At 38.9% G+C, this 25689-nt stretch overlaps 1 protein-coding gene across 2 annotated transcripts in view; it reads left to right on the forward strand.

Annotated features, from left to right (window-relative positions):
• LOC136883494 (uncharacterized) overlaps nucleotides 1–24003 on the forward strand; it is a 37403-nt gene extending 13400 nt beyond the window's left edge. For both annotated transcript variants that reach the window (XM_067155842.2, XM_067155843.2), the window contains 4 exons: nucleotides 3225–3836; nucleotides 10432–10786; nucleotides 17488–17537; nucleotides 22521–24003. In XM_067155842.2, coding sequence (XP_067011943.2) covers nucleotides 3225–3836; nucleotides 10432–10786; nucleotides 17488–17537; nucleotides 22521–23249 — 1746 coding nt within the window. In that variant the 3' untranslated portion in view covers nucleotides 23250–24003. The remainder of the gene's footprint in view (nucleotides 1–3224; nucleotides 3837–10431; nucleotides 10787–17487; nucleotides 17538–22520) is intronic.
• The last annotated feature ends 1686 nt before the right edge of the window (nucleotides 24004–25689 follow it).

The raw sequence follows: 25689 nt of genomic DNA on the forward strand, positions 1-25689 counted from the left end.
TCCTTTTCTGTTTTTGTCTTTGTCTCCTCTCACTCCACCTTTCTACACTGGTGTGCCATTTTATTTATCTTATTATGTGTTCCTATCTTTATGAATACAGTTGAGTCCTGTTTCTGTGGACTAATTGGGACCAGCAGACCCTGATCGGATTAGGGAATTTTCAGCTTATCTGGAATATTGTTCCTAGAATGCAGAACTGAAGAAAATAAATATTCCGGACATTGTTGACTGGACAGTCTCTTTATGTCAGATACAGTTATGCATTTTATACATATTAGTTCGTATTTAATTTTGTATAGTGCGCAAAACCGTTTATATACTTGCAAAAACATGAGCATTTTTTTAACGAAATGTAATGTTTAAGCAAGCTGCAAAATAAAGATGAACTATTTTCATTTATAGACATGATACTGTATATCCTTTGGGGCTTACTCTGCAAAACGTAAAGAATTTCACTTTATTTTCTTGACACGGCATAAGCCCAATAGCCTATAGGCTACAGTATCATGTCTATAAGTACGGGCTGTGAAAGCATCAATGGCAATATTTTCAATTTGATTGTTGTTGGCAATGTGGCTAGTATAGTGGTGCCATCTATAACTACCTTGACTTCCATATTGAAGTGTTGCCGCTTGTCTGTCGTCACTAGCACGTGGTCAGGTGTGATTTGCGCGTTGATGAAAGTGGTGTTTTTTGTGAGATAACTGTGCATTTTTTGTAACTAGTGCAGTGCGATGTCACGGAAACGACAACATGATGAATTGCGAAGTGATAATCCTTTGTGCCGACGAATGCCCCTGAATAGTCAGGCATGAGAATTAGTGCAGAGAACTGGCGAGTTTTACGAGAGCGAGAGGGAATTCAAACATTCAAACGTTTGCATGGTCGTCCCTCTGTTCCTGCAGATCAAGCCGTCGAACATTAGGGCTTTCAAAGCGTAGGTAGTATTATTCAGAAAGGTGTTCTCCTCCAGGAACTGAAGGAAAAAGAGATTGGGGAACCTTGCAGTAGCTGAAACGGGGCAGATAGTGGGGACTTGTTTCTTAGCACTCCAAGGAAGGAAACGATTTAAGCCATCTCCTGTAACAGGAATTGATTCTTTCCAGGCTGATGCAATACGAAGACACGTGTACGATTTTTACAGCAGGAAGGAATACCCCATCATGGCAAAATTACTAGTCTCCCTTAAGGAAAATCTTTTCTCTGGGGGTAAAACTGCCTTAAAATCAGTACTGCGAGCCTTAGGTTTCAGGTATAAAAAACTGAACGTAAGAAAACTGCTGCTTGAAAAGTCACACATCGTGATGACTAGAAGTTTTTTAAATAAACTTGTCGGTAAGGATCTCCACAAGATAATATGGTTGGATGAGTTGTGGGTGAATGCTGGGGAGTGCATTGCAAAATCTTGGACTGATGACAGTCCTAAAAACTCCGGTAATCAACCGACTGGGAAGGGCACGCAGGTTCATCCAGTGGAAGGTGGTCTTCTAATGTTCCGATTTAAAAAAACGGTGATTATCACGAAGATATGGACTATGTTCGCTTTTTAGATTGGTTTAAGAAGCTCCTTCAATAGCTCAAAGGCCCTTCTGTCATTGTTATGGACAATGCACCTTACCACACCGTAATAATGGACAAGACCCCTACTTCGAGCACCAGTAAAGAACTGTTAGTGGAATGGCTGCAGGCAAGAAATATTCCAGCGCATATAGGTATGACTAAATTAGCTTTATATGCGCTGGTGAAACAAAACAAACCGGTTTCATCGATGTATGTAGTGGATGAGGTAAAGAAAGAACAAGGACACGAGGTTGTTAGGTTGCCGCCGTACCAGTGTCACTTCAACCCTTCTGAGTTGGTATGGAGTGAAGTGAAACATTACGTACGCTCAAATAACAAATACTTTGCAATTACTGAAGTGGAAAGACAGTTCCGAGAGGGTATTGCTCTCGTGGATGCGGCTTCGTGGAGGAAGAAAGTTAGCCATGTTGCAACATTAATTAACTCTGCAATGGCAATAGATGGCATCATCAGTGACTGTCAGGAGATGATGATCTGCCTGGACGACGACGAGGAGGAGGAGGATAACAACAACAACAAAGGCGACTGAAGTGATGTAAGTGGTTTGGAGGGTATTGAGCCTCTACCATTGTGAAAAAGGTACAAAGAATAACATTTCTGAATTTTCTTAAATTTATCTTCTCTTCTATAAACGGTATATAAAAATGAAAAGTCCAAGTTCAGTCCAATGGCATAGGGGATGGGAAGGTATGAAGAAAGAAAATGTTCAAAATGACAGAGATTACGGGTGAATGTTTGTGTATGTTTCAGTATAGCTCTCAACCAAACTAGATACACATATAACTTAATATCTGGAAAAATTACTGTAGAGAAACCCCTAGCACCCCTAAAGAAAGGGGTGAAATATAAACATCTGAAAAATGGCCAATATTAGTGGCGAGTTCATAGTCTTTGGGGTAGCTGAGATGAACTGTGACACTCTGGATGCCGTTGGAGCCAAAGTTCATTCCCAATCAGGATGGGGGTTAGAAGGGGTGAAAGGAACATCCAAAATGACCAAGATCATGGATGTACATGTGCATATTCCAGCATAGCTCTCAACCAAACATGATACTCATATGACTTACTGTTTGGGAAAGAAAACTGTAGGGTACGGCACTTCTGCAGGCGGGAGTTGAAAGGGTGTGAAATATTGAAATAATAGAAAACGATCAATTATAAAAGTGAAAATGATGTATGTTAATAAATATAGTTTTTATTTTGCATTTAATTAAACGGTTTAGAAAATCTAATGTGGTTGAATTTATAAACGCGGGCAGTCACCTGCTAGTATTATATATATATATATATATATATATCCTCTGAGGTTGATGTCAGGAAGGCATCCGGTCATAAAAACTCGCCACAACACATTCATCTCACTTCATACCCAACCCCGTAAAGAAATGGGGCAAGGGTTGGACAAACTAATAATAATAATAATAAAATGAACTCATACAGGACAAAATTCTGGCACTTAAGCATCTCCAAAAATCATAAAAGTAGTTAGTGGGAAGTAAAACCAATAACGTTATTACCTCATTATGTATTCATCTTCATGTTCCTGTCTTTCTATAAGGGACTTGGTTTGTCACTTGCTTGTTTGTTTCCATTAATTAACTTGGTTTATAATATGACTACTTTTCAAATCATCTTATTTCTAGTCAAAGAAGATCCAGAATAAATTGAGGAGAACTTGTCCGAAGGAAGTACGTGTAGTGGTAGAGAGAATACCACGACGCAGTGTACGAAATACATCAGAAGAAGGTCCCTCGAAGGAGAGAACTTCACAACGCAATGTTCAAAGTACATTGGGGAAAGGTCCATCCAAAGAGAGAATATCACGACGCAGTGTACAAAGTACGTCAGAAAAAAGTCCATCCAAAGACAGAAAGCCACGACGCAGTGTACGAAGTACATCAGATGAAGGTCCCTTGAAAGAGAGAACACCACAACGCAATGTTCAAAGTACAGTGGAGAAAGGTCCATCCAAAGAGAGAGTATCACGACGCAGTGTACAAAGTACGTCAGAAAAAGGTCCATCCAAAGAGAAAATACCACGACAGAGTTTACAAAGTACATCAGGAAAAGATCCACCCAAAGGGAGAATACCACAGCCCACAACACAAAGTACGTTGGAAGAAAGTCCATCCAAAGAAACACCAACTAAACAGTTGGAGTCATCCAACATGACTTCGAAGAAACGTTCCCGAGGTTCAGTGGGGCGAAGACCAAGGAAGATTCTGAGGCTTGATGATGAAATTGAAGATGCACAGGTAATATTTTTTATTATATTTCTTTAGAACTGTAGACAAGAGTGTTGTATTTATTCATGTAACTCTGTTATCATCAGCAGAAACTGAAGTATATCAGAAAGAGCATGATAGCCAAGTAGCATCATCACTGGCTTCTCACTAAGTTGTCTGTAATTTGGAATCGCAGCCAATGCACGTGTGATTTTTAAAATGAAAATTCCTTGCTTGTAGTTTGGATTCCACACAAAACTGGAGGCCCCATGTCTATTACCCAAATTTGAATGGTCGTGTAAAACTACGAGCTTGCATTTTTTGACCCAATCACAGCACTGGATGAGATGTGGTCACTCTGAGATGTTTCAGCTTATAGATCGTTTGTTGTATGCATTCTGAAATGAACAACGATCAGGTGGACCAGTGAGAGCATGTTCATTCAGTAGAACAGTTGGCTGTGCTCAAAAGTGAAACAGATGGCTTCAGCTGATTCAGAGGCTTAGCTTCATTGTGGTGAGGTTATTTATAAGCATGTAAGAGATAGACTGAGTGAGTGTGGATGTGTGTTTTTTCTTGCATAAAACATGTGCTCACATAAAATGCACTTAGTGGAGGGGAGCTTGCGTATTTGTTGTTCGATCTCTTCATGTAGGTGTGTTCTTTTTAAAAGATAATTCAACACTAGCAGAGATGGTCCAGCGCCTGAGTAGTTGATCCTCAACAAGTACATCCCAGGTTTGAAGGTCTATATTTCTCAGCTTCTTAGTTTGTTTAATCTGGTCTTCATAACGTCTCAAAGATGCACCTCAGTTTCTTTTTCTGGAGCAAAGTTCACCGGGGATTTGCCCGGGAAGCTTAGTATGACTCATACGGCATGCAAGCACTGCAGAACAGTTGTTGATGAGAATTCGGACAAAACCTACTGCATAGAACGGTGGCAGATCATAAGCAACATGTGCAAAATATTATGTTTTGCCTTCATAGAAGGGCAAAATTGTGCTATTCACGTTTTTCTTTCAGAGTCACTGTATCAACCAGGTTGCTGTGCTTTACTGTCTGGAGTAATGAGATGCTCCATTAAGTCTGTTTTCATATAAACAAAGATTGTGTGCAACCTCGAGATGAGTTTTGTCAAGGGTTTATTTTATTATTGTTTACACAAGAGTGTGTTCAACAGATGTACAGAAGTGATTGTGTCTTTATGTTGAAATATTGTTTTTATTTCCATTTTGTGTGTTCTTATGTTTTGGTTGAGTGAGCTTCCATTCTGTACTGACCTCGATTATAATCAACTAGTAACGTAACATTACATTTCTAATTCTATATGTATTGAAAAGATTGAACCATTATATAACTTCTTTCAATTTAATTGTTATCTCTGGTATACGTTGTGTGTTCTCCACCACATGAGCAAAACTATTTCTTAATGACTAGACCTGGGATTTTAGACTCTAAAAAAATTAGTTTTAGGCACCTAAAATAGGCTTTTAAAACAAGTAAATAGGCATTTAAAAGAGGAAATAGGCACTTAAAATATGTTTTTAAAATGTTGAATGGGCTGGAAATAGACTTTAAAATATTACAATATACACTTAAACTGTGACGTGATACTTTCTTTACTTTAACAAATGTGGTACCCCTATTCTTAACCGAAATAACTGTAAAATTAAGACAGAATAAAAAAGACATTTATCAAAAACAATATAAAAAGTCATGTGTCAAAAAAGTTATGGATTATGTATCATTATCATTACTGATCTAAAACCTTAATACAGCACTGTAGGCATCCAATAACGGTGTAAACGCGAATGGAGTATGTGTTTATTATTGTGAGGAACATTCCTACAGTACTTTCATTCGTAGTTTCCTTTACAGTACATAACAATAATCTTCTCCAAATTTTCCAGTCAGTCTGTGTCTTTTGTCTGTTAAAATCACTTTGAAAGCAGAAAAAGAATGCTCCACACTCACAGATGTTAGAGGGGCATAGGAAAATTTACCCACATTTTTCAATTCAATTTCACTTGGTAAGTCTACCTTTTCCCCATCCATTACCTGATGTACCCTTTTCAGCACTGAATAACCTGGATTCTTCTGCAGTACACTAGACCACTTGTCTCTTATTTTATCCCCTACTTTGCCCCTAGCACTTTGTATGTTATTCTCAGCTTCCTCAATTACAGAAAATTGCTGTTTGAGACTCTTTCCTTTTTCCTCCATTTTTTTTAATGGTGATTGGAGGAAATGAAAAATTTGCCTCAATATAGGCAATGTCTCTCTGAACACTTGAACAATCATTTAACAGCTCTTTGACAGACGACAAACGTGCAGAGTTAAATTAATATAAAGGCAAATTGTCGATCACAGTTATGATTTCCTCAAGATGTTCTGCATAATACAGGCAGCTTCCATCCAGGAACCCCAACGGGTGATGATTGGCAGTGGTGGAAGGGGAATAGATGGGAGTTTCTCTCGAAAGATGGCTATTCTTGATGGAGCCTTAGAGAACACTTTCTTCATTGTTGAAATGAGAGTATTTACTGCAGGAAACTCAGCCCTAACTGTTTCTGCGAGTCTATGCAAGGCATGGGCCATGCAAGTAACATGAATTAAGGGGGATAGAAAGTTTTGAGGAGAGGTGCAGTGGCAATCATGTAGGAAGCAGCATCAGAGACAAGGAGAAGGACTTTAGAATCATCAACACTCCCAGGATACAACAATTGCAACCCCTTGTTGATGAAGTATGTAATGCTTTGACTATTGACTTTCTCAAGCTGTTTAGAGCAAAGAAGGTGAGCGGTAGATGCCTGATTGGGTTCCAGTTTTCCTACTATAAGGTTAGCAATGTACCTGCCCACAGAGTCGGTGGTTTCGTCCACACACAACCATATGCAAGACTCCCCAATATCCTCCCTGATTGACAAAAATGACCTCACTGTAACAAATATTGAAGTAGTTTTTATTTAATGTAGATGCTGATGGGATGTGCTGCTTGGTGTATTACTGTAAAAAATCTCTGAAAACCAGATTATGCACAGCATTCCAGGGGATATTTGCTGCAACTAGGGCTCTACACATATCAGCATAGAAACCATTATGGGTTGTAGGAGATATAGTTTGTGTGAGCAGAGTCTATCTAATGTTACTTTTCATGGCTGCTTTCGCTTTGTGACTGGCAGTATCTGCATGGTGCTTAAGGTGGCATTTTTTCTCACGTGAAATCTAAAACACAATAAAGTGATGCCAATTAGAGACCAAGATGAGGAATAGAAAAGGTGAGCTATTGAATAAAATTTGTAATTTTGAACTATTTAAATTAAGCTATTATTACTCTAAAGTTAACAAGAACATTACAGTCCCCGAAGGGCGTTGGCTTTCAATAACGGTTGCTGCCCAGCTCATGGCCTGCAGATATTGGGTGGCATGTGGTCAGCACGATACATCCCTCAGCCATATTGCCTCCGTGACCCCTGCCCACTGTAGCTTCTCAAATGTCCTCACGATGCTGGGTCGACACCGTTCCAGACCTCATAGATTTCTAAATTACTGCCAGTACTGGAAATCGAACCCAGGTCGCCTGGACTAGGTCTCTACAATTAGAGGAGCCAATATCAAAATCTTAGTTTTAGATTAATATGAAATTTAAAATATATGCACATAGCTGTTTATTGCAGTACTGGCAGAAAATAATCTTGCCATCAAAACTCTCCCTAGAAATTGTACAAGCCATTGTAATCTTGGATGATTTCGTTTTAGGCATGATGAACTATATTCACTTAAACAGATGTTCTTTCACTGGCGACTTGACACAGTATGTCCCTTCTTACTACCTGCTCCTTGTTCTTCCTAGATAATCCGCCCCCTCCAGCCTTCACTCAGCATTCCTTTGGTGACAGTTGTCTGGGAAGAGCACATTTCTGTGAAAAACCCACCCTTTGCTCTTCTGCTCGTTCCAGGGATATCCATTGTGTGATTGTAAAATTTACCGAAGTTGAATTTTATTTTAAATGTAGAAAATAGGCATTTTTAGGCACTAAAATAGTAAAATAGGCTTTAAAGGTCTAAATAGGCATTTTAGGGCACTATAAAACTCTATTAATGTAAGTTATTTATCATGAAACGTCAACATATTTTTAAAAAATCATGTTATTTTGTAAGGAACAAATTAGGCATTTGTGTTAAAATCCCAGGTCTATTAATGACACAAATCATTAGCCATGCATTTCGTATGTACGCATATCACTTCCAATTTGCCAAAACATGTGTTGATATTGTAAATAGACTATTTTGATAGTTGGTTGTGTACGTTATAGGCACCTCCCACCCTAGCTTCCAATTACTCCATGAGGAAAACTTAATACCATATACATACTGCTTAAGAACCATTATTGCGAGAATTTTTTTGAAATGACCAATGATAATAGCTTCCATACTCTCTGTTAAGACATGCCATTTCAAGAACTGTGGGAGTGAAGATTCAGTCCTGCCTTTTGATGTTCCTGATAGAAAGAAGTTTCTTTATGATGGTGCTCAAGTGTCTTTGGCATGGCGGTATAGGGTCCATACTTCACATCCATAAAATAATGTTGAGATTATAGCAGCATGATAGATCATGAGTCTTTATTTCTCAAAACCCAAAGGGATAGCCATCCAAGTGCCACTTGGGTAGCAAGGAGTCTGTTTTCCACATCCTATTACAAGGTTCATTTCCAAGAAAGATGCTCCTAATTATGAATTATGGTTTGCCTCTTTCATTTGTTGTGTTGGAGAGAAAAATAATGTGATATGATGTATAATCAAATATACAGGTGTATCTAAATTCATCATCATCATCATCATCATCATCTGACAATCAAGTATTAGGCCAGGTTCCCTGTTACGGTCTCAATCCATCATTTAGCTGGATGTCCAATAAATCGTGTCTCCGAGTTTGGTGTTGTACCTACTATGAAACTCGTTCACTGGGCATTCTGTTGATGTGGTCTCGCCAGTTCTTCCTGTAGGTTCCTATGCAATTTAATGCAGGTTCTAATTTTAGTTCTTTCATCACATCTTCATTCCATTTATGATCCCATCGTATGTATCCTGCTGTGCATCTCATAAATTTCATCTCAGCAGCTGTGCTCCTGTTTCATTTTGTCTCTTGATTGTCCGTGCTTCGCTTCCATATGTGAGGATCAGTATAGCTAGTGATTATTGACTCAGCATGGCTTCATTATTGAGTTCATTGTGCCTATGGATTTGTTGAACTTCACTATCTTACTAGAAATATCATCATTGTCAAATGACAAGGAGCATTACAACTAATGATAGTTGATTGTATTTTATCTCAAAGTTTTTATGTATCACTGTTTTTGTATATGTCTTTCATCTTTATGTTATTTTAGCCAATGATGACCTGTAGGCTATGTTGTATGTCCGTCGCTCCCTTCTCGATCCGCCAGCCAGCTACACGCGTGCCAGTGTGTTATTCTTCGAGCCTCGACGCGCAGCCCTCAGTGCGCGTGCCTGGAACGTCGTGTGTGCTATGTAAAGGAGCTCCTAGCCTGTCCAGACGCCCACTGACCCCGGTGTCCAGCTCCAGAATACACCCTACGTCGAGCACGGAGTCTACTCCTCTTGAAAATGTGCTTCGGCCAGGTGGACTGAATTTCTGGCAGTAAGAGGTCTCACCTCGGGTCACCGCTCCTCTTGCCTATTCCGCTGTCCATGCCCAGTCTTACCATTATATGCCACTATCATTCCCTAGCTAATGCAAGCTCCCATTATCGACTTAGTTTCGCTAAGTAGGAACTCTTCAATCATTGAACTTACGTTAATGAACTCAGACACTTCAACAAGGAAGGACTCTCTGAGATATTTACGTCAGTGCTTCTGATAGTTTTCGACTATCAAGAACTTTTCATGTCACAAAAACTATCTTTCCGAAATAGTAGTGAACGTGAATACTCCAACGTGTATATAGTGTACAAAGACAGACTCTTTCTCCAAATTCATAGTTCAATTTGCTTCGAGATAACTTTCAGTTTTGTTAGTGTAAATATTGTAATTTTACATGTGAAGCAAATAAAGAAGTTGTGCTTTTTGTAAACCCAACCTTGTTTACAACAGGCTAGGTCGAAACATGTCCTATGTAGCTTTTTAGACAGACCCTTTATCAAATGGCAAACGTGTATTGAACAGGTGGACTTTATACAGTTAAATTCTTTTAGAATTTTATCTTAGATATTTTGTCTTCCTTCTTTATTATTCTGCGTGGTGCTTTCTAATCTGTCATTGTGTTCATTACTTGCATCTTTTCAAATAATACTTTCATCGTGCTGACCACACAACCCTTCATAATCTGCAGGCCTTCGGGCTGAGCAGCGGTTGCTTGGTAGGCCAAGGCCCTTCAAGGGCTGTAGTGCCATGGGGTTTGGTTTGGTTTTTATATAATACTTTCACCACTATCTGTATACAGATCTGCCCTGCTAAATTATTTGGAGGGCATGCATAGCATTTACCATTGATCTGCAGAAAATGTTACTTAAAAAGCCCTTATTTTAACTTAAAACTAGATGTCGCTATCTTGTGACCTGTACTATGCTCATTAAAACTTAAAGTACATTCTTTCTGTTACCAGGTTAGTTGTGGCCTAGAGAACTCCCAGGATGATGCTGCAGAAGGAGTAAAAGTTAGTGGGAATTGTGTTGTTTGTAACAACTATGTTGAGCAAGGTACAGTGCTGGCTACACTAACCAATGTCTCCAAAGAACACTTTCACGAGAAGTTAAATAGGCTGGCCACAGGACAAGATGCAGTAACTGTCAAGAAAGATGGAGTTCTTTGTTCTGTATGTACTCGTCTTCTTAATTATATGGATCGCATTGAAGTGGAACTGTCGATGTTGAAGACTGCACTCATCAACTGCATGCGCAAGAAACGTTTACTCAAACAGGATTCGCACGGTTCGGGCCAAGATCAGCACGAGACTTCAGGTACTTTTTACACTCAGAACCCTTTTCAAAGAAAAGTGTAATTATACTACTTCATTTTATGGATTTAAATTGATCTTGTTGTGGCTTAGTAAGTGCATATTTAATCAATTTCCCTGGTCTGAATACAGGGGGTCTCTTATAAACCCAGACCGAGTACACAGTGTTACCCTACAGCAGCTGCCTCAGCCCAATGTACGTTGTACGTGGCCGCCCTGCTTTAAGCGTGTATACAATCTTGTACGAAATCTTACTTTATAAAGGATGCTGGAAGTTTCATCCTTCATAATGAAGGACTTCATAAGAGCCTTTAGGATTTTCTTCTCACCAATAGCGAGAGTTATGATTGCTCACACAACCATTAAGATGAAAGCAGGCCTCATCCGAAAAGAACACAAGATGTGGGTCGAATAAATGATCATTCAATGATGCAAGATACCACACACACACGTCTCGCTCCTGTGTCTGGATCAGCAGGTTTTAACAGTGGGCCTGTATAAGCCTGTACCGTTTGATGTGTAATGGCTTTATAGCTCTGTCTGCAGAAGAAACCAAAACCCCTACTTGTTGTGCTAATTTTGTGAGTGATTTATTCTGTGACCGTTCAAGATTCGCACCAATGTCATCTAGCTTAAAACTGTTTGTGTGCACTCGTTTTTTATTCAACACTGAGCCAGTAGTGAAGGTAATTGGAAATTGCTGAACAAATGCATCGCGTACCCATTGAGCCGACTCTTGCTTAAAATAGCTTTTACATATGAAAATACGGTGTTGAAAATAATAATTGTCTCACCATGTTAACAGCTGAGATTCAGACTGGCTACTGGTGCTAGGTCGAACACGTGCACGCTCCTTACAAAGTCAAGAACAATGCTACAGCTGCTTATGCTGAAATCACAAATAAAATTCAGAGAGGAGCATGTGTTTACCATCTAGTGAAAAAGAAAATGCCCTGGTATAAGCTCGTGTGGCTATTTCTAGCCGGGTGCAGCCCTTTTAAGGCATACCGTCCGATGAGGGTGGGCGGCATCTGCCATGTGTAGGTAACTGCATATAATTGTGGTGGAGGATAGCGTTCTGTGTGCTGTGTGAGGTGTAGGGATGTTGGGGACAGCTCGAACACCCAGTCCCCGAGCCAAGGGAATCAACCATTTAAGGTTAAAATCTCCAACCCATCTAGGAATCGAACCCGGCACCTTCTGGACCAAAGGCCAGCACGCTAGCCATTTAGCCATAGAGCCGGACAAAAGTAAACTCGTGTCGTCATCCCGAGGTGGTGCAGCTCTTTTCAGGCACACCCCAAATGGAGGTGAGCTGCATGTACCATTTGAACCACATACCAGCCGTCCTGCCATTCTTATATTTCTGGCAGTACCAGGAATTGAATTCGGGTCCCCAAGGACGGCAGCTAATAACACTAACCGTTACGCTACGGAGGCGGACACTTGTGCCATAGAAAAAGGGTATATCTCTCCTGTGGGATTTTATCTGTTCCGATACATTCGCCCACTTCAATCCTCCCCTTTCATCAATGAGTGCTGGAGGTGCAGCCGTGAGTAGGGAAAATGCTAGAAGAAGAAAAACAGTGATTTGTTGGACAAATCCTTCTTTGAACCAATTCATTGAATCCAGCAGTATCTGGGGCAATGATGATGGCCTCAGTTTATCAAAGAGGTTGGCCAATGGATTAGTCATATTTCTAGTAGCAATACCCCATCAACTGTGTTTCTTATTCAGCGCATCAGCGTTGCTTTACAACGTGGAAATCTCACATCTATTCTCAGGACAATACCACCTGGTAAAGAGCTGGATGAAGGTTTCCTCCTTTAAGATAAGACTTTATATTTTATAGAAATTGTATCTATAGTAGAATCTCGATTATCCGACCTAAATGAGACCTGGAGTACGTGGGATCACCGAAAATATCGGATAATATAGAATAACTTTGAAAATGATCTAAAACAAACAGGAAGGCTATACTGTATTACTATGTTTTACGGTACTCTATTTATTGACTTATCAATTCAATTGTACAGTAGATGCAGTACTGAACGAAAACATTCCAAATGTCTTACGAAAAGAAACTTGTGAACAATGTCTGCTTGCCTGCTGATTCACATTTTTTTGCTGCGAGATCCCGCCATCGACGATAATCCTTCACTGTGAATCATCGTTTTCTCCTTTTGTTCTGCAATGCCTCGTTCTTCTTCTTCATCATCCTCATTTTCGTTAGCATTCACAAAACCAATAATATCAGGGTCAGTTAGTTCAAACAGCTGATCTTGGGCACACCACTTGCTCACATCTCGAGTCGTAGCATCCTCACAGCCAGGAATGCAATTCAGTAAGGGAGCAATGTTTTCCATGTCTTCTTGTACCACGTCCTCTCGATGTTCAACCTCACTCAACAATATGTTCCAAGACTTTAATGTCGTTGTTTCAACTTCTTCCTAAGACTGCGCTATCCAGTTTGCCACGTCTTTCATGTTGTTTCGTTTTAACTTTTCTATCATGTCGTTGCCATTGTCCATTATCTCTATGAGGGATGAAAGGAGTTTCCGCCGATATTTCCTCTTGAGTGTTTCCAGCACACCTTGGTCCATTGGCAGCACAGTGACATCATGTTAGGAGGGAGGAACATGACTTTGATGTCACCATTTCTAAGTTGCTCTTCATTTGGGTTTGGTGGAGCATTGTCTAGTAGAAGAACTTTTCTGGAACGAAGTGTGTAAAGAACAGTCCTTTATGAAGTCAGCAGACATCCAGGCAGCCTTATGATTCGTGTAATGGACTGGAAGTGCATCAACAGAAATGTTTTTAAATGTGCTAGGCTTCTTTGCTTGATCATAAGCAATTTTGCATTTAAGTTCCCAGTAATATTACTACAGGCAAGAACAGTAACTGTTTCCTTACTACGCTTGTAGCCAGGTGCAGACGTCTTGGCTTGGGATGCGAGAGTTTTGATGGCAGCATCTTGAAATTCAGTCCAGTCTCATCACAATTAAAAATCTGATCACCTGTTAATCCTTCATCAAGAATTATTTCTTGAAATTCCCTTTTAAATTTCACAACCTCATCGGATTTAGCTGACAGTTTTTCTCCACAGAAATTAAGCTGCCCAATGCCGTACCGTTTTTTCCACCGAACAAGCCATCCAGCACTGGCAGTAAAATTAGGGTCCGCTTCATTAAACTCTTTCTGGAAATACACCGCCATTTCTTGCAAAATGGGGCCAGATATTGACAAGCACTTTTCCCGGTTTTGAGTGAACCAAAGAAATAGTGCTTCGCTTACTTTTTCATATTCACATTTTTCATTGTTTTTTCTAATTTTCAGTGCATCACTTGTTGCTCTGGTAGAGCACCACTTTTCAATTTCTTCCATCTTATGTTTCCAGTCTCCCACTATAACACGTCCATCACCATAATCTGAAGCCACTTTTTGAAGAGATTCCCCTTTGTCCAGTCTCTTTAACCCACTCAACTTGCCTTTGTTGTGATGTTCTTTGTCTCTTATGCTGGCGCTCAACTCCGATAGATGGGATTACTGCTGCGTACCGAGTGTAACAGCTTGACTGAATATTGGATTGGCGGGAAATAGCTGGGGAGTAGAAAACTTTCTTCTTTAGTATGTCATTCCTCTGGTTCATACATTTTCTTATACCGTTCTGCTGGTACGTAACTCACTGGTTCATCATAGTATTCCAGCTATTCGACCCCTATTCTGACGTGCTGTTTTGAACAAGCAGTGTGCACTTTTAAGGCAGAGGCTCACGTAGTAGTAGTAGTAGTAGTAGCAGCAGCAGTAGTAGTAGTAGTAGTAGTAGTGGTAGTAGTAGTAACACAATTTAGGCATATTCCAAATTATGGCACCACAGTTCACTAAATAACTCAGAATTCAACCCTGAAAAGAGCTTCTTCCTCTTCACTTTTATTGAACTCTACATTCATTTTATTCAAAATTAGCAGTGAAGAGGGGGTTTCTCCTCTGGCTTGGAGGAAAAAATTGCCTCCAAGTCAGATAGATTTTTCCGCCGCCAGTGTAGTGAATTGAGATTTTCCGACTCATTGGGTACTCCTAGAAAACATATCAGTAAAAGGGCATAGTTTTTGCCCTGGGACTCTTCACTATTCAACCCCCACCCCGAATAAAGACTAAGAGTGTTCACGGATCACGGCTGTCTGCGGCCTGGTCATTCCAGCTCTGGAACTTTGGACTGTTAGATCGGCAGCGTAGTACTGATATAAATTTACTCATTCGCAACAAATATTTCAGATTCGCTTTGGGAATCAACATCTATATCAGCATAGTACTGTTCGTTAAAAGTGAGGAAATGTGTGGTTTTTCATTTTATCGGGTATTTCATGTGAAATCATTGCTTTTATTTGCGCTTTTGCTACTGACGTCATTGTAATGATGTACGTTTATTTCAGTTGGGAAAACCACTCAGTCAGTCTTTCTGAGAATGTCAAAGGGCAGGTGGAGAGTGAGTGTCTGTCATTCTAATGTTATTCTCCAACCTGATTGTCACTGATGGTAGGCAAGTGGGCCTATCATTACAATGAAAATTCCCTAACGCAGTCTTCATATGAGAAAAGACGTTTGGTCATTTCTCTGTCGTGTTTCTAGGGTAACGGTAAGAGCTATGGAATTTAATAGTCTTGCTCACAACTTGGACTCTACCTAACCTGCAATTCTGTATACAATGTAGAATTCCGTAGCGAAGCACGGGTACATCAGCTATTTTGTAATAAAGTAATACAACCTAATGGTAAAGCTCCTGTAATCCAAACTCCACAAATCAGAAATTTTAGATAACCTGAGCATATTTTATGTTAGATGAATACAAATTGAAATCCCACTTCCAGTGTAAACAAAGGATTTAATAATACTTCGAAAGGGTACTTAAAAATTATTTTTTAAGCTAGCATTTAGTAGAATAGAACCTAAATATAGTGCAGTACTTGTTAAATTCTAGAACACCATAGCTTTCATAGAAGTCGAGCTATAAAACATAAATGACAAATACTGTAAGCAGTTTTGTATTCTGTTGTTTTTTAAATTATTTTACACCCACATTGGAGCACTCTAATCAATACATATACATTTAAGTCTTAAGAGTATTAACTACAAATTTGGCTTATTTTTGTTCTTCTGCTCCCAGAACTTCTTCATTCTTTCTGACCTGGCTGCCCTTTCTTCATCAGTTATGGTGTACTGTTTGCATTAAAAGTTTTTAGTTTAAGGCTCATGTCTCTGTTTCTCAGCATCATCTTCTTTTCTCGGCCTTCAATTTGCTGCATTGTCAAGCCTAACTCATCTAAATCATCTTGGACTTCTTTGAACCATTTATTCTTGGTTTCACCTTTCCAAAAAGTATTTGAAAAGTTTCAGTACCCTGGTTTTTTGTAGTCTTAATATGTGGCAGAAAAATGCAACCCTCCTTTTCCGTATTGTATCTATTATTGACTCAGTTTCCTGGTATACAACTTCATTAGGTATTATTTATTAGGTTATGATCGCCATTGTCCACTTGGTGTTTTTTGTTTATGATTGTTCTAAGGATTCTTCTTTCTTTCTTCTGTAATTTATCTGTTGTTGATTTGGTGTTCAAATTTAATAATGTTTCACTAGCATAGGTTGTTTCAGGTTTAATAACGGAGTTGTAGTGTTTGAATTTTGCATTTATCGAGATAGATTTCTTCTTGTAGGTTGGCCAAGTGATATATTGTGCTTGTTTCAATTTAGTTCTATTTTCTACTGATACTTTCTCATTTAAGTTCCAAGTAATAATCTCCCCAAGATACTTGAATTTATTTACAATCTTAATTTGTTTGTTATTATTCAGTGTGATAGTTGGTGTTTCAACCTTGAAGGATGGCATCATTTCCATCTTTTCAAATGAGATTTGTAGTCCGACTTTTGCTGCTATTCTTTACTGTACTTATAAAACATACTTGTAGCATAAAAATATCATTACGGTATTTTATTATATTATTTCATATTTTCCTCTTATCTAAACAATTCATCTAAACAAACTCATTGGCTGAATGGTCAGTGGACTGGCCTTCAGTTCAGAGGGCCCCGTATTGATTCCCAGCCAGGTCGGGGATTTAACCTTCATTGGTTAATTCCAGTGGCTCGGGGGCTGGGTGTTTGTGCTGTTCCCAACATCCCTACATCTCACACACCACACTACCTCTACCACAATAACACACTGTTACCTACACATGGCAGGTGCTCCACCACCCTCATCGGAGGGTCTGCCTTACAAGGGCTGCACTCGGCTAAAATACCCAGAAAAAATGTAAAATATGTAAACAATACAGATTGAAGTGATAATTAGTTGTGCACAATGAAGTTGGATACTGGACACTGAATGTTGTTTACAGAAGCTGTTCTGTTGCCCACCATCTGACATTTCCAGACTTGCCCTGACTCAGGGTTTTGTCATAAACTATACATTCTTATTTGAAAGTTGCTGCATTTCGACCCCTGTGTGGGTTGCTTCAGTTTCTGCACAACCTTCCTAATCATCCTGTATACAGTATTACAAAGCCAGTTTGTCTGGATTACCAGGGTTCTACTGTATACTAATGTGAAATGGACATTTCCAATGGCAGACTTTTGTAGGGCTTCAGAAATACTATTTCTCTGTGATATTATTTAAAATTTGTTTAATATGATTTTGTTGCCTATTTCAGATGGTAACAGCAAGACAGATGTCCCTCCACCTGTTAACTTGGATCACACTGTAAGTATATCGTATGAAAGAATCATCCTATATGATGAAAAGAGCAGAACTGTACTTTCAAAACATGGTTATTGCATACAAATGGCAAAACTGTATTTACTGTGTTTTGCATTGCATTCTTTATCAATACAGTAAAACGTCATTGATTTTAAAAAACTCGTAATTCAAAGCACTCTTTAGGTCTCTGGGATGCATGTAATTCGAATGACTTAATTCAAAATATGAATGAATTGTAATTCAAAGTATTGCACTGGTCCCAAGAGTGCATTAGCTGGAAAATTTATAATTTCCAATAACGGACCAATTATCATCTTCTGCTGCTTTTCCCACACCTGTGGTGTCGCAGGTACTAACAGTGTTGCACGTGTGGATTTGGCCTTGTTTTATGGCTGGATGCCCCTCTTGATGTCAACGCTATCTGTAGGGGTGCTGTGGTCTGTTGTTTGAATATGAAGAGAAGAGTGTTGGGGCAAACGCAAACACCCAGTCCCCTGTCCAGAAGAATTAATAAAATGTGATTAAAATCCCTGACCCGACCGGGAATTAAAACCGGGACCCGCTTCCATTTCTTACATCACACTGTTTATTATGTTCTCTTCCATAATTTTGTTTTTGACAGTCACTCCACTGGTGATGTCAAAACATCTGTGGCTACATTTACAAAGGTGCGATGTTTCTCCAAAATTTTGGGTCCAATTCTTCTACGACATCAGCAGTTTATTATCGTTGTAGAAGGCAAGCTTCTCTGCACCTTAATGATGATTATGTTTTTACTCGCTCCAACTGCAGTTCAATAAAAAATATACAGTCGCTTAATTAAATCAAGATTCTTCTTATTGGTGCATAACAGCAAAACACCAACATTGATGACCCAAAATAATAGGTGAGAAAATTTACCAAGATTGATAAGGGTTTTCAAAGAACTTAATATCATTAATTAGTTTGGAAGTAAATTAATTATTGAGACATTCAGAAAAATTAATATTTGGCAAGAATAAAATCAAACCCACTTAAAATGCACCCAAGGGAAATTGAAGGAAGCTTCCTATTCTTTAAATCAGCAATAAAATTGCAGCTTATGCAATTAAATCAAAATTCACAGTAAAGAATTTACCTTAAATTATTAAATAAATCATTAATTCCATTAAATGAAGGGCAAGTTCAGGTCGTCACGGCAAAACATTATTCTCATACACCATTGTTGCGAAAATACAACAAAACCTTTAAAAAACAAAATCGTAACCAAAATAATTACCATCATGGCGGCATTACAAGAAACAGCTGACGTGAGTCAGAGAACATGGTGGAATATACAACTAAACCGAACTGAAAAGAATAAGGGCAAACATGGAAGTTGTCTCCATATTCACCTAGGTTTCATTATAATTGGGTCATTGGTTGGTTACATGTGAGGAAGGTAATAATATTATTAAATCAAAAATTAGGTTCCCGGAAAAAAACATGATTTAATTTCATCGATTGCAAATGTTACAAATGCTCAAACTCTTTATGCCTTTTCAATCGTGAAATTACCAGTATCTTGCCCCAGTATAGGAGTTGGCTCATCAATTGGACTGCCAGTTTTGTTCATTACAATTCAAGATACAAATCGTATTGAATAAAAAGTTTGGATATACATTAAGTTGTATAGAAAAATGTCCCATATTTGAGTAAGTTGATTAGGTAACCCAATAAGTACATATGTGGAGCGGAAATCAACGTTTATGACCATCGTGCTTCAAATTACCCTAATTCTGGTCAATTTTCAAGGCTGTCAATTAATGACATCATCAAAAGAGCTTTTACATCTATCGATGTCCATTATGTCCTGGAATCAAGTGGCGTTCATCGCACAAACAGAAAACACCCTGATAGTTTGACGTTAGTCCCATGGAACAAGGGCAGATCTCTCCTGTGGGATGCCACATGTGTCGATACTTTAGCATCATCTCATTTGCCTCACACTTGCCAGGCTGTTGGTTCTGCTGCGGAATTGGCCGTGCGCAACAAAACGATGAAATACAGAACAGTGATGGACAACTACATCTTTGTGGCATTTTCATTTGAAATGATGGGGATGGGGTGTGAAGTGGCTAAAAATCTTGTTTCAGATATTGGCAAACAATTATCTGCAATTACTGGAGATTGTTTTTCAACCGAGTTCCTGAGGCAGCGGATAGGAATTGCTATTCAGAGAGGAAATGTTACCAGCATAATGGGTCCATTTCCAGATAACGCTCCACTGTTTGTTTGAATTACCTCATTTGTATGCTCTGCAGAAAGATACATTAATTTAGTCTAGTGCCTATTCCTTCAAGAGTATAAATTTCAGATGGTTCAATTTACACTTACAAAGAAGAAATAGGGAGCACTAGAATGAATAATGATCAAGAGAGGAATTAAAACAGAACAGAGCTTCCTTGTCTCAAATAAATGGGGAGGATAGAAATCGTGCATGATCATACAGTTATTTTCTGGCTCCATGGCCTTTAATCCAAGAGGTCCCTCATTGGATTCCCGGCCTACGCTGAGCCTTTTATACAGTATTCTCCATAGTGGAGTTAGGCTGGCAACGGAAGTTTCCGTACTAGCCCCGTTCCCAGCCTACTCGCTGAAGCGGGAATTCCACCTTTACGGATAAGGAAATGCTATTACATCCAAGCCATCAATGCATCTATGGTACCAATACCACCAGAGATACCAAGACCGGCTGAATGCCACACGGTCAGTCGGGTTTCAGATTGATAGCTTGTGTCGTGAATTAAATATAGATATCGGTGGTTGTCTTGAACAGACTTTTAGCAAAGTACCTCCGTGGTTAGTTCCGCGACCAGATATACGTCTAGATCTACTCCGTGGGCCCAAGGTGAACGTGGATTCCTCTGTTTATCGGAGATATTTCCAGGATTTCGTTTACCAGTATCTGGCCGTGAGACATATCTTCATGGATGGTTCTAAAATCGGAGAAAATGTTGGTTGCTCTTTCGTCACTGATGGTATGAACATGAAGATCTCTCTTCCTAGTGTATGTAGCGTGTATACTGTGGAGCTTTACACCATCTTAGAAGCTCTGCAGTTTGCACTGGGTGACGAAAGAAACCATTTTCTTTTGTGTACCGACTCGTTAAGCTCTCTGCAGTATATAGAAATCTGTTTCTCGCAACACCCACTGATGCAAAGATTCATGACCTTCTAGCCAGGTTAAGTGATGCTGGCACCAGAATCACTTTCGCGTGGCTTCGAAGCCACATTGGGATTGCAGAAAACGAACTTGCGGATGAAGCTGCAAAGGAAGCGGTACTTTTACCTCCAAGGCCTATCAATGTACCTCGTAAAGATATTTGTTCTCAGCTACGTCAAACCATCTTGGCGTCCTGGGAATCGGAGTGGCTAGCTATCTGAACTCCCAACAAGCTGAGAGCAATTAAGAGGACAACTACCGTGTGGTGGTCCTCTTTCTGGCCTTCACTACTGCTGATCTCGTCATCCGCTTTATGTGTGACAGTGGATTAATCAAGGGTATGTAAATTACAAGTGTACAGTTACTCAGGGAACGCACGTTCCCTTTTGATTCATTAGTAATTTTTCGTCCTAATTCAATAATTTTTTTGTTTTATTTTATACTGCATTTGCAAATTCCTCCATTGAATAAATTATTTTGTTTTATTTTAAATTTCTTTTCCACTAATTTGTTCAGAGAGCATGATTACCTAGTTGTACTTCCTCTTAAAAAAAATCACCACCACTACACCCGGCCGAGTCTTCATTGGTTCCGATGGCTCGGAAGCTGGATGTGTGTGCCATATTCAGCATTAGAATTCATCATAGGTAGCGTCCCATTCTCACAGACACGCGTCAACTCGAAAGACCTGTACTAGGCCTCTGGAGGCTACATGCCATTATTACAGTTGTTAGTTGACCTCACTTGGTGTTAATTACAATAATAAAACTTGAAATAAAGGTAAAATAAGAAATAGAGGAATAAAAATGGCTGCAGCACAGGGAGTAAAACAAAACAAATTGGACATTAAATATGAACATAACTTGAGAACCAAGGGAAGTAAAGAATTCACCAAACTAATTAATATGATATAGACTCCGATTCCCATAGGAAACTTGAGACATTTGCCCTGAATGAGTAAATTCATAAATCTAGTATAATATTGGTCTGTCATTGGAAATTATAAATTTTCCATCTCATTCTCGGTTGACAGCGTTTCACCCCAGTGGTATAATGGATGAAATTGTGAAGGAGACAAAGGAAAAATGTGGGGACAGGGAGCCGAAGGTGATGGTGTTTGCAGATGGTGTAGGGGGTAAATAGAGAGGAAGTGCAAGTTTAAGTTGGACGTACTGAGTGAATATATTAGTAATAATGAAATAAAGATAGGTATGGAGTCAATGATCTGGCTCCGCGGAGTAGGTGTATGTGCCTGCCTCTTACCTGGAGACCCTGGGTTCAATTCCCTGCCAAGTCAGGTATTTTTACCTGATCTGATGTCTGGTTCGAAGTTCACTCAGCCGGCGTGATTACAACTGAGGAGCTCTCTGACGGTGAGATGGCGGCCCCTGTCTAGGAGGCTTCCTCGTGCTGATCACACGACACCTCATAATCTGCAGGTCTTTGGGCCATCAGGGTTTATGGAGACAGTCATATTGACCAGAGGAGGCAGGAAGGGTATTGTAAAATTTGGGGGATCGGACCTTAAAATTGCAGAAAACTTCAATTAATTGTGAAGCGAAATGATACAGAATTGGATATTGCTTGCATGAATTTGATCATTTGTTTTCTAATTCCTTTCTACTTGGTAATTTTCCATAGCTTTTCTCAGTCTCCCCGTAAACCATTCCTTTGCTCCAAATGTTCTCTCTCCTCCTACTTTTCAAACAACTTGATACATCTCTTTCACTCTCTCGGTACAGCATGCTTCCACACTCCTTGGTAAATAAGTAATAATTATAGTTAATTTTTTTTGCCTGCAGGAAGAAGACAGAGATCAGAAAGACAGCAAGGAGACCCTTGCTGATGGTAAAGAACATGTTGGTTACGGTGGTAATCATGTTGATATCAACAGTTCAGAACCTCTTGATGAGGCCAGGTGTGACAGTTCAGAGCAACCAGATCCATCAAGTGATGCGGCCATCAATGAGGAGAACCAGACCAAAACTAATGATCAGGAGTACAAGTGTAAAATCTGTTTGTTTAAGACGTGTCATAAGTCTGTGATGATATTCCATCTTCGACAACATGTCGAAGACAAATTCAGGTGTGACTTCTGCAATATAAATATACCAGAAGATTCTGAATACATCAGACACATGCTGACTCTTCCTCCATACCTTCGTCAGAGAAAGAAAGTGATACGCTTTCCAGAAGATTTAAAACCTGAGAGGCCAATTAGTAAGACTAACACTGACTTGGTTGTTAAGCAAGACTTAGCAACGGGCATTGAAAATATAAATTCAGAGGCATTACCTCATAATGTTATCAAGGTTTATACATCAGACTATAAAACGGGTAATTATTGTGAAAGAAATGTGAAGTTATTAGGTATCGCTAATATTGGAACAAAAATTTCTTGTGATGTAAAGGTTCAGGAAAATAGGTCAGTTCTGAAACCTAAGAGAACAGTGGTGAAGAAGATTATTTGTAAAACAGGTACTAATCTTGTGATGCATGATCTGAAATGTCACCCACCAGAAGCAAATTAGTGGTAAAAGATATCTTGTATATAGAAGAAATAAAAAGACAAAGAGCAGTAATGAGAAAACAGAAAAACACACATAAATGAACATGATATTAAAAGTATGTCTCATTGCTACTTGGTGAAATACCATTGTTGTTCTGTTGCTTGTCTACCCCTTAGTCCCGCTTCTTGATACGGATTTGGGGATGATGTGAGATGAATGTCATGCTAATACTGCCGGATGCCCTTCCTTTCGCCACCCCTCTGTTGAGAAGTTAATGAAGAGGAAATGAATGCTGGTGAATGAAATTAGGTAAGGAGTTGGATGGAATCGGCTATGAATTGGTACTATCGTGGCATTTGTCTGGAAAAAAAAAAAAAGGGAAACAATTTAACACTTTTCTCATGACAGCAAACGGTTGGATTCGAACCCACGTGTCTACCTAATGCAGAGGTTGGCTTAATAGCAAAAGTGCATTAACACACACGACCACTCTGCTCGGTGGTGAAATACCATATTTACCCAAGTATATGACAAACTCACTTATAAGTTGACTGTGAATTTCTAGGAAGTATTTATGTGAAAAATGACCATAAATTTATCAGCATACAATGCTGGTAGAAATTGCACAATAGTAGTTTGATGCTGTAAGAACAGTCCTGATGCTGTGTCATTTGTTTGCACCATGAAGGTTTGCCTTAAAATTCAGTTACTGGAACTTTTAAATTATGTGCCACCGCCAGTGCCTTCAGTTTAATACTGTATTTACTCGAATAATCCCCGCACCTTAACTTTAGGAAAGCTCATTTTGGAAAAAATTACATGCCGATATTGAAGGAAATAAAACCCGCACCCCAATTTCGTGCCTGAAATTTTTTAAAATCTATGCGGGGATTATTCGCGTAAATACAGTATCTTTGCAACTTATCGGATAACCTTGGTTTTGTTTCTCCTGCACAAATTCAGTAACAAGCCTATCAATTTCATTATGGTAAATTTTCTTTTTGTTAGCTCTTGTAATGATTTTATTAATATGCCAACATTCTAAAATTATTTTTCTGTCAATGTTATACATTACACTGAGAAATACCAAGCGTTTTGGCAGCCTGTACATTATTAGCATGTTTTGCCTCGCGTATACATCATAACTTCTCTCCCCTTTATTTAACAGAAACGATGAAGACATTCTCCTTTCCACACTATTTGCCATGAGTGGAATAATGAACAAAACTGAATGTATTAACGAAATGGCACCAAGCCCAGCCACAAATCTGAAAAAAATCCATCGAAGCTTGTGAAAATCCAGTTTATTCTTGACCTTGAGCAGAACTGTGATGCATGTAGTGACTCCCACTACACAAGCCAATGCAATTTGGGAATGATTCAAATAGACCTCCATGAAAGTGAATCTTTTCAAGTAATAGGGTTTATATAAGGCAACTATGATTTTCATAAGTACTGTACATTTTAATATGAAAGAAAAAGAACCTTAGTCTTATATTTGGTCCTATATTGTAACACCCTTCTCACAAAATGTCTAGGAACTGCATGAAGCTATTGTAAATGTTATAATTCTAGCCTACTCAGGGGGAAAGAAGGTAAGACAAAAGCAGTACAAACAATCTTACATTTGCTCAAAAGTAAAGAATGAGCTCATGGTATACAGATACATTTTTCTCAGAAACAATTGAGCATATACAGTAGATATAATATTTTTTGTGGGTATCCAAATTGTTTATATCTACATGGGAGGTAAATTATATTTTAATAATAACTAATATTAAGTCTAATGAAATATTAAATGTGAGGAACATAATGCGCTCATCCTTTTATTAAGGAACTATACATGTACATTTTTAACTTTGCACCTAAGCAGTACCTAACAAAGTAAATTGACACCTGGATTCAATGTTACTGCAGGGTGTGCCAACATCTCTTGGCTACACATTGAAACTCTGTTCGAGCTTCTTCCGCCACGATGAAACGTCGTTTGAGTTTGTTCTCTGATATCTGGCGTGCACGTAGGCACTTGGCGCACGAAACTGAAGAGAGGTTCGGATATCCAGCTTTTGTTATGATATCTTGACTGGTTTTCTGTATATAGAACCTGGTCTTCATTCTGAGTAGGATATGGAGCTTTTTAAATTGTGTGACTTAATGTAATTCATTTTTAAAATATTATAAAATAATTGTACATCCCTTAATCCTTAAATATATTATTTTTTAGTATGACATTTAAAAATTAATTTTGGACTATAACACCCGTGCTGTTCCACAGCATTTGTCATAAAAAGATCAAATAACATGTCTGGATATGAAACTGCCTCATGCGTTTTTCGGGTAATTTTTTGAATGTTAGCTTTTTTCTTTTTTTTTACGTCGCATCGACACAGATAGGTCTTATGGCGACAATGGGACAGGGAAGGGCTAGAAGTGGGAAGGAATCGGCCATGGCCTATGTTTA

Source organism: Anabrus simplex, chromosome 11, assembly GCF_040414725.1.
Source record: "Anabrus simplex isolate iqAnaSimp1 chromosome 11, ASM4041472v1, whole genome shotgun sequence".
Taxonomy (NCBI): Eukaryota; Metazoa; Arthropoda; class Insecta; order Orthoptera; family Tettigoniidae; genus Anabrus; species Anabrus simplex.